We start from the raw sequence: 10456 nt of genomic DNA on the forward strand, positions 1-10456 counted from the left end.
AGGAGATATTTGGGCTCATTAAAAAAGCGATAAGAGAGTAATCAGGAGGAAGTTGTCCGTCTACAGAGGCTGCTCGACATTGTTCTTCAACCTGAGATAAAGCTACACAGGGCATGTTTCTTACTCAACGTTAATATGACTTAACCAATCTTCATTTTGTAGGACAGAGAAATGCCATGTTGCACTCCAGTCCAGCAGGTGGCTATAGCGCAACAATGTAATAACTTGAACATGCACTAACTGTGGAGTTTTTTTTTTAAGTAGAGCCCGGATTCTGTTGATGACGCACGGACAGGGATATCAACTAAAATAAAAACACAGCTAGCTAATCAACTTGAATTATCAAATAATGTCTCAAATACAGTTGTTGAGGGTTTTTCTGAACGATAGATTAACAGCTGCTGCTGAGGAGATATTCGGGGTCGTTGAAAAAACGGTAGCAGAGTATCAGGAGGAAGTTGTCCGTCTACAGAGGCTGCTCGACATTGTTCTTCAACCTGAGATAAACCTACACAGAGCAGGTAGGCTAACTCGGGGGTTCCCAAAACTTTTTTTTGCGCCGGGGACCCCTTTTATAGTAGAAAATTCATCAGGCACTTCCTTGAATATCAGAACACAACTCCTACTTCAGAGTGCGACGAAAATAGCATAAAAGTTGCAGTTTAAATGAGAGTCGTTCCATGTTTGAACAAGCCATGGCGATCTCTGATCGTTCTGAAGTCGTTTTATGTAGTATGAAACAGATATTAACATTCATACAACATTATTTTGTTTTACATTTTATTTGATCTCAGAAATTAAGATAATGGATTGCACCCAAATTGGCCCTTTTCATTGACATAATATCCACTAAACAGGGTTTGGGAGTAGTGAATGACACTGAACAAAAATATAAATACAACGTGAGCTGAAATAAAAGCTTCCAGAAATGTTCCATTCTTGCAAATTTTGTGCATACATTTGTTTACATCCCTGTTTTTGGGCATTTCTCCTTTGTCAAGATAATCCATCCAACTGACCGGTGTGGCATATCAAGAAGCTGATTAAACAGCATGATCATTACACAGGTGCACCTTGTGCTGGGCACGATAAAAATGTCAATGTTAACGTTGTGAACAGAGTGCCCCGTTGTGGTATGGGCAGGCATAAGCTACAAACAACAACACAATTGCATTTTATCGATGGCAATTTGAATGCAAAACGATATCGTGACAAGATCCTGAGGCCCATTGTCGTGCCATTCATCCACCTCCATCACCTCATGTTTCAGCATGATAATACACAGCCCCATGTCGCAAGAATCTGTACACAATTCCTGGAAGCTGAAAATCTCCCAGTTCTTCTATGTCCTGCATACTCACCAGACATGTTACCCATTGAGCATGTTTGGAATGCTCTGGATCGACATGTACGACAGCATGTTCCAGTTTCCACCAATATCCAGGAACTTTGCACAGCCATTGAAGAGGAGTGGGACAACATTACGCAGGCCACAATTAACAACCTGATCAACTGTATGTGAAGGAGATGTGTCACCCTGCCTGAGGCAAATGGTGGTCACATCAGATACTGACTGGTTTTCTGATCCACAACCCTACCTTTAAAAAAAAAAAATAGTGTTCCCAGTCATGTGAAGAAATCCATAGATTAGGGCCTAATGAATTTATTTAAATTGACCGTACCCAAGCAACTGTTGTTAATGTTCAGATTGGGTGTCAGGGCTATTTAAAAAACTCTGCCGTACAGAAGACACCTTCGTCCAATGACTCTTATGTGTAATGTAATGGAACTGAGAGTCATGATCAATGGCTAGATATATTCATCATCACCTGTAGCCGAACTGATGCAGAATATTGGCTATAAATAAATAGGCAATCCCATGTTTCAGCCTATCGCCATTTACCCTATTGCCTTCAAACTCAACTCTGGACCTCGAAGCCCATTCCACTGCGTTTTTTCATTGTTCCCCTCTAAATCAGGGATTGATTTAGACCTGGGACACCAGGTGGGTGCAGTTAATTATCAGGTAGAAGAGAGAACCAGCAGGCTCCGGACCTCATAGGGTAAGAGTTGAATACCCCTGCTTTATTGGTCTAATCATTACCCAGATCCCAAATGGGATATTTTAACTAACTATTTAGAAGAAAAACATGCATTAACACAGTGAATGGGGCAGCAGGTAGCCTAGTGGTTAGAGCGTTTCGGTTACTGGATCGAATTCCTGAGCTGACAAGGTAGAAATCTATCGTTCTGCCCCTGAGCAAGGCAGTTAACCCACTGTTCCCCGGGCACCGAAGACGTGGATGTCGATTTAAGGCAGCCCCCGCACCTCTCTGCTTCAGAGGGGGTGGGTTAAATGCGGAAGACACATTTCAGTTGAATACATAGTTGGACAACTGACCGAGGTCCCCTTTCCCTGGAATATAATGTAGGCCTGTTACGGTTACTTGGGTTAACCCGCCACCCGGGGTTACACTCTCCCCGACTTTACTTGTCACAGAAACTACTTGTCACTTTCCCTGGTTGCCACTACTCTTGCTCAACTAAAAATGTAATGTTTCATCTCAATTTTAAGTCACTCCCCAAAAACTATTTTGAGGTAGGGTAGTGTTTTACCCCAAGTTACCTTACAATTGACCCGTGTTAAATTCAGCGCCACTCTCCCATATGCACTCACAGGGAATTGCTGAGCAGTAACTTGCTTAATTAACCATGCCGCTGCTAGAAACTCTTGAGTTTAAAATGGTGCAGTACGCACATATTTAGCAGTTAAAAAATAATTAAAGTAGCAATGGAAAGCTGGGATCCTCCTTTTTTTAAACAAAGGACATTAAAACTGCTGTTTTCCCCTACGATTGCAAGAATTGTTGAGCATTGTTTGCTTGTCAGAAGCATGTTTCCCTCCCTATTGCACTTGTAACTTGAGTGCACCTCGAGAGAAACATTTCTCCCGCATAGAACAACAACAAGTCGACTAGTTAAAAACAAACTATTCTGCTATGGGGTTGTCGGATTTTTCTAGTCATTAGTTGTTTTGTTTGCAAGGAAAAAGTAAACATGGACTGTTCTAGCATCTTCAAAGTGCATCTCGGCAGAATGTTTTTTTTTCATGTTCCATAGTTTTGGGACGGTGGCAACAATGATTTAGCTGTGGCGCAGTGCCAAGGCTAGATGACTGCAGCAAAAACACTGCTGTTAACATTTGACACCAAATTGATCTCTTCTTGCGGTCTATGACATTTCAGATTTACATATAATGTTTTACAAAGTAGTTTGGATGTACTTTTAAGTAACTTTAGTAAACTATATTTTTCTTAAGGGTAGCTTTAGTGCTGCTCAACTTTTTCCAGTGTGAAGTATTTGGCAGGTTGGTAAACTATCTTTTCAGAATAGCTTCCCAATACTGTCAATAAATATAGTACGCAACATCTGATTTGGACCATAATTCTTCCCACCGTTAATTAATAAAATGGTCAAAAGTCACCCATGATCCCCCACACCAATCCCACACCAACCACCAGTACAAAGTATCATTTCTCTATGTTCGACAAGTAGTGAATCTGATTTTTTTTTTATCTTCCCCAATTCAGAGAAAATGGTCATTGACGTTTCTTCCCGTATTTACAATAAATTGTGAAAGTACCAGGTTTTGCCTCCTAGATGCTGCTGTTTTTGCTGTTGCCACACTCTTTTATAAGTGTTGTTGGTCTCTTGTGTTTATTACATTTATCATAACATTTTATTTGCAACCTTGAGTAGAAAACCAGTAGCTTTTGCGTATGATGAAAATAACTTATGGTCATCTTCACAACAAGCCAAGCCTGTCCTTCATGAAGGTAATTCAGTTGGTCCTTCTCTAGGCCAGGGTTTCCCAAACTGAGTCAGCTGTGTAGTGCTAAGGCAAAAAATAAAATGTGCACCCAGGTGGGGCCCCAGGACCGAGTTTGGGAAACCCATCTCTAGGCAACCTAATGCTTAAACCAATCTCTTCTTGAATACTGCAACAAATGGCAGCTCTCGGGGGAAGAAACCATACTCTAAGCCACAGCCCCATAATACTTGTGAGACATAGTGAACTGACAGTGTATAGCAGTTGTTGGGGTGAGACTGGCGTGGGGTGTGAGGGATCCATTGGTGGCTTTTTTCTTCTTTTAATTTTTTTAACCCCCTTTTTCTCCCTAATTTCGTGGTATCCAATTGTTAGCAGTTACTATCTTGTCTCATCGCTACAACTCCTGTACGGGGCTCGGGGGAGACGAAGGTCGAAAGCCATGCGTCCTCCGAAACACAACCCAACCAAGCCGCACTGCTTCTTAACACAGCGCGCATCCAACCCGGAAGCCAGCCACACCAATGTGTCGGAGGAAACACCCGGTGACCTGGTAAGCCTGCACTGTGCCCAGCCCACCACAAGAGTCGCTAGTGCGCGATGAGACAAGGATATCTCTTCCGGCCAAACCCTCCCTAACCTGGACGACGCTAGGCCAATTGTGTGTCGGCCCATGGACCTCCTGGTCGCGGCCGGCTGCGGCAGAGTCTGGGCTCGATCATTGGTGGCTTCTGATCATTTTATTGGATTCCTCATGTCTTACTCATTGTTAGATGGAACTCAATTAATTGAAGATTATATCAACACTATAAATTAAAAGGGCCAATTTGAGTACAATCAATTAGATCAAATTATACTTCAAAATAATGTTTCAGGAATGCAAATATCTGTTTCAGTAACACTTTATTTGGATAGTCCATCGGTAAAATTTAATCGATCTACTAACCCTAACCTTAACCCTTAACCTAAACCGTATTCTAATCCTAATTGTTTAGGATTAAAAGGTTAGGATTACAGTTAAATTATATTTGACTAGTAGAATTAATTATTGCATGTGTACCAGACAGGAGGTAGGTCTACATGTCATTGAGTTTTCTGTTTTATCCTTTCTCCTTTCCTCCAGACCTCCAGCAGCGTACTCTTTCTTTCTCTGAAGAGGAGGTTCCCCCTGAGCAGCAGCAGTGTGAGCAGGAGTGGAGCACCAGTCTGGGACAAGAGGACCCAGAGCCCATACAGATTAAAGAAGAGCAGGAGGAACTCAGGACCAGTCAGGAGGAACCGCAGCTTAAAGGGCTTGAGGCAGAGACCATAGAGTTCATATTCAATCCTGTCTGTGTGAAAAGTGATCGTGATGAAGACCCAACTCAGCCCTCACATCTCTATCAAGCCCAAAAGGAGGGAAACGGAGAGAGAGACACTCTACCCAGTACAAAAACAGAAAAGATCAAAACAGAACCTGATGGAGAGATCTATGTAGAATCCGAACCAACTAGTCTCTCTCAGCCTTTCTCTACAGTAAATCCAGACTGTTCTGCAGCTCAGAGTGAAAACAGTCAAAGTGTCAGTGGTAGGGAGACTAAAGAACCTCCTTCAGGTTTTAAGTCAGTCAAATCAAAAATAAAGATGATAAAAGGACAAAGCTCCTGTGTCAAGAAATCTACACAGTTGTCCCTCCTGAAATCACCCAGTCAAACTCATGATACTCCCTGTTGTTGTAAGGTGTGTGACAAGTCTTTTCATCACATGGGTTCATTACTTAAACATGTGAAAACTCATAGAAAGGATAAAGAAGGTATTTGTGGTGTGTGTGGAAAATGTATGGAGTTCACAGAAAGTATGAAAGATCACCTCCAAACCCACATTGCAGCTAGATTTTGTTGTGATGTTTGTAGTAAATGGTTCAGCACAAACAGTAAACTGACAGTGCACATGAGGAGCCACACAGGGGAGAAACCTTTTTCCTGCCCTGTTTGTGGTACATGCTTCATGCAGAATGGAGGTCTGAAAATACACATGAGAATCCACACAGGGGAGAAGCCATATCGTTGTTATTGTTGTGGACAAGGATTCAGCACTGGCAGTGCTATGAAAAGGCACATTAGGATTCACACAGGGGAGAAGCCATTTTGCTGCCCTGATTGTGGCAAATCATTCACTCGTAAGGGACATCTAAAAATACACATGATGACCCACACAGGGGAGAAACCACATAGCTGTCCTGATTGTGGCAAAGGTTTCAGCATTGCCAGTAATCTGTCAGTGCATATGAGGAGGATTCACACAGGAGAGAAAAGTCAAAGGATTCAGCACTGGCACCAATCTGAAAGTGCACACGAGGACTCACAGGGGAGAGACCATACTGATGTCCCTATAGTAGAAGATTAATTTTCCAATCGGGTACATTGAATAGCAATAGGCACCATCTATGGCCACCAGACTATATCCAGCTGATCTGTCATTAAACCATCAATAGGCATTAAAATCACCCGCACAGCTGATCTCAATTACAACCATCGTTGGCCACCGATTTACCGCTCCTTTAACGCAGATGTCGAGCTTATCTTTTAGTCCTGATTGCAACCAACATTTTTCAAGATGATTTTGCCCAATGGTGGGTATTATCATCGTAACAATATAATCCTGCAATTTTAAATTGACTAAGCGCCATTTATCTATTTGACTTTATTTCCGTACAACTGATTTCCTCGTTTACCAAGGCAAATATACAATGCAATGTAGCTTACCCTACACAGTTTATGAATTTAAAAATTATGGTGTAGGAGTATTTATTTGTTTCCAATTGATATAATCAATTAATGGTTTTACTTGTCTTAATAGAATATGACTATTTCTGACTAAGCGGGAGGAAATGTATACTCCTTAAAGGGGACGTTTTTTACAACCAAATCTCTATTTTTGGTGTAAATGGCATGTTAGGAAAATTATTGCAACCAATAGAATGTTATGTACAGTACCAGTCAAAAGTTTGGACACAGCTACTCATTCAAGGGTTTTTCTTTATTTTTTACTATTTTCCACATTGTAGAATAATAGTGAAGACATCAAAACTATGAAATAACACATATTGAATCATGTAGTTACCAAAAAAGTGTAAAAAAATCTAAATATATTTTAGATTCTTCAAAGTAGCCACCCTTTGCCTTGATGACAGCTTTGCACACTCTTTGCATTCTCTCAACCAGCTTCATGAGGAATGCTTTTCCAACAGTCTTGAAGGAGTTCCCACATGCTGGCTGCTTTTCCTTCGCTCTGCGGTCCAACTCATCCCAAACCATCTCAAGTTGATGTTGAGATGGCTGTTACTTGAACGTGAAACATTTATTTAGGCTGCCATTTCTGAGGCTGGTAATTTTCTGCAGCAGAGGTAACTCTGGGTCTTCCTTTCCTGTGGCGGTCCTCATGAGAGCCAGTTTCATCATAGCGCTTGATGGTTTTTGCGACTGCACTTGAAGAAACGTTCAAAGTTCTTGACATTTTCCGATTGACTGACCTTCATGTCTAAAATGAATGATGGACTGTCGTTTCTCGTTGCTTATTTGAGCTGTTCTTGCCATAATATGGACTTGGTCTTTTACCAAATAGGGCTGTCTTCTGTATACCAACCCTACCTTGTCACAACACAATTGATTGGCTCAACCTTTTCCACAAATAACTTTTTAACAAGGCACACCTGTTAATTGAAATGCATTCCAGATGACTACCTCATGACGCTGGTTTAGGGAATGGCAAGAGTGTGCAAACCTGTCATCAAGGCAAAGAGTGGCTACTTTGAAGAATCTCAAATATATAATATTTTGATATGTTTAACACTTTTTTTTTTGGTTACTACATGATTCCATATGTGTTATTGCATAGTCTTGATGTCTTCACTGTTATTCTACAATGTAAAAAATAGTACAAATAAACAAAAACCCTGGAATGAGCAGGTGTCCAAACTTTTGACTGGTACTGTATATGGGGCATACAACCATCCCAGTACTGCTGATTTTGCTGCAAAGAGACAGAATAATTTCATCACTTGTTTTGGTACTGCACATATGTATATAGCTTGTTTTTGCTCACAGGTTCAGGAATGGCTGAAGCATTGCAACATTTACCTGGAGCTAACTGCAAAAACCACTGCTGGTTGACTTGAAAAGCCATAGTCAATTGATCAGTAATATAGTAGTACTTTTAGTAAGAATATTAATCTTTAATATACAATCTGTAGAAACTATGAGAATAGAAAGGTACGGAACCTTTGAAACATTACAGCACAATTAAAAAATATGGCAATTAGAAATGAAAACTGTATGGTTTTCAGAGATTGATAGGAGGGGTTGAGGGTAACTGAAGAGTGGGGCTAAAAACGAACAAAAAAAGATAACTAATGTAAAATATACCTTGTCATAAAATGTATATAGTATGTATAAGCTGTAAGTAGAAGCCTAATTATTGTAGTCTTTTATTTTACTCCAATTAGGGGAGGGGTGGTAGAATTATGGTAAAATAATAAAGGCAAAAAAAAAGAAATGGGATTGGAAATTATGCAATTACATTGATAGAATCCACAATCTATCTGCAGTATTAAAGCTGATCTACCCCCTTAAAAAAAGTATGGGGGTGAAGTATTTTTGGAGTTTTGCAATGAGGACATAAACAAGCATTGTTCAGCTAGTTTAGCCGGGTAAAAATGGGACAGGATCTAGCTATGCGCACTAGGCTAATTCAGGAGACCGATTTGTAGTTTGTATGCTCTATCAGGAGCTGGCTGTGGAAAGTTTGATTAAACAATTCAGAGACAAACAAATATGTCAAATTACAAATATTTAAGGAGAGCAAATCGATATACAATCCTGAAATCAGCTGTAGTTGTCAATAGTATAACAACGCTTAAAACTGTTTGAGTGAACCCTGAATCCAGAAATGAATGATGGAGTCTTCCGGACACGGTACACAACGACTCCTCACCATGTCCTCCCTTTTGTACATAAAACATGTTTTACGTGTAGATGTCTTGTCGATGTAAACATTTTCCACATTACATCTGTTTTGATGTTGCTAAAGGGAAATTACATGGTAACGGAATTATGCTGAGACACTTTTAAAATGCATACCAAACAAAAACCATTGATTTCAAAGTTTAACAAACCATTTTCTATGCACAATGACTACTTTTAACAATCTCCGCAAAGTTTTACAAAAACACATTTACAGGAAGAACTGTGCCGGTACAAAGTTTGATAACAATTCACCTGAGGGAGATTTTACCTTAATGTGTTACCAAACTTTGCACAGTTTTTACAGTAAATTATATATTTAAAATGGTTCAAATCAGTCATTGTGCATAGAGTTGTACTGTTTGTTAAAATGTTTAATCAATGTCTCTTGTTTGGCATACATTTTAAAGTGAAATTCAGTCTCCGCGTAATTCCGTTTCCGTGGAATTGTCCTACAGTAGTTTTCACAATATCAGTTACTCTGTGCTTATGTTTCCAGTTTCCACAGGATCTGAACAATTCCTATCGTGTTTGTTGTTACCTCTGAGCTTGATGCCAATATACACTGAGGAATTATCATTTTTTTATCTATCAAGTGTTCCCATTCATATAAATGAACCTTCTGAAACATGTTTGTTTAATCTAGGAATGTATATATTTAATCTGCCTTTGTATAACAGAATAAATGTTGATAACGCATGTTTATTGTGAGGTGTCTCTACCTGCACAATTATTTTTCCTCTGTGTTAATTGCACTTATTTCAGAATATTTAGGAAAGTTAGCTGGCTAACTCATTGATTCTGCTTTGTAGTATACCCCTCAGGCCGACTGTCCAAGTCCGACAGTAAACTAACTTAATAATGAAATACAAATGTCTAACACCTACAAATTCAGAGAGCGAGAGAGAGAGATTCTACAGCAGCAAAGTGCAGTGATAAAATGGGAAAAGTTAATACTGTCACAAAATATGGAGAAATAAGTGTTCAGTATATTACATTACGTTTGTACATTTTACTCATTTAGTAGACACTCTTATCCAGAGCTATCAGCAAAGTCAGTGTTTTGTAGGAAAAGACAAGTGGGGTGGGGGAACTGAGAAGTCTTATTTAAGAAGAGGTGGGTTTCAGATGTTTTCAGAAGATGGACCATGTTCAGCGGGTCGGACACCAGGAGCTCAGCACAGGAATATGTGCAAATAGCTTATTGCACAAAGAAGAAAGGAAGAATATAAATAGAAAGCCCTGAATGTGTTTTCATTAAAGGACTCACCCTGAAAGTAGTCTATGGAGCAGGAGAAACTGTAATCACTTATTCAGTTTTCTTTAAACAGCCATTGAACTACAGCTAACTTTAGCCACCGCTAGCTAAACATCTATGGAAGAGATGGGGCCATGTGAGCATGTTTTTTTTTAAATGGTAAAAATCACCTTTAAGTAACATGCTCACATGCCCCCATCACATTCATTGATGGAGTTTGTTTTCAAAGAACAACAGAGCTAGATTGTTGAGACATGCAGTCAGCATGCAAGATTGGATGGATGTTTGGATACGGCCTGTAGTGGAGAAGGGTCTCTCAACACTACAAGTCATAGGAGGGGTGATGATGGCCCTTAGTAGTCTATTGAT

The 10456-nt window shown here is 39.9% G+C and overlaps 1 protein-coding gene across 1 annotated transcript; it reads left to right on the top strand.

Moving 5' to 3' along the window:
* The first annotated feature begins 271 nt into the window (after positions 1–271).
* Positions 272–9528, top strand: LOC135556557 (zinc finger protein 771-like). The gene is made up of 2 exons (XM_064989858.1): positions 272–521; positions 4953–9528. Exons 1-2 carry the CDS (start codon positions 350–352, stop codon positions 6212–6214), a joined length of 1434 nt encoding a protein of 477 aa, XP_064845930.1. The 5' UTR covers positions 272–349; the 3' UTR covers positions 6215–9528.
* Positions 9529–10456: the final 928 nt, after the last annotated feature.

Source organism: Oncorhynchus masou, chromosome 15, assembly GCF_036934945.1.
Source record: "Oncorhynchus masou masou isolate Uvic2021 chromosome 15, UVic_Omas_1.1, whole genome shotgun sequence".
Taxonomy (NCBI): domain Eukaryota; kingdom Metazoa; phylum Chordata; class Actinopteri; order Salmoniformes; family Salmonidae; genus Oncorhynchus; species Oncorhynchus masou.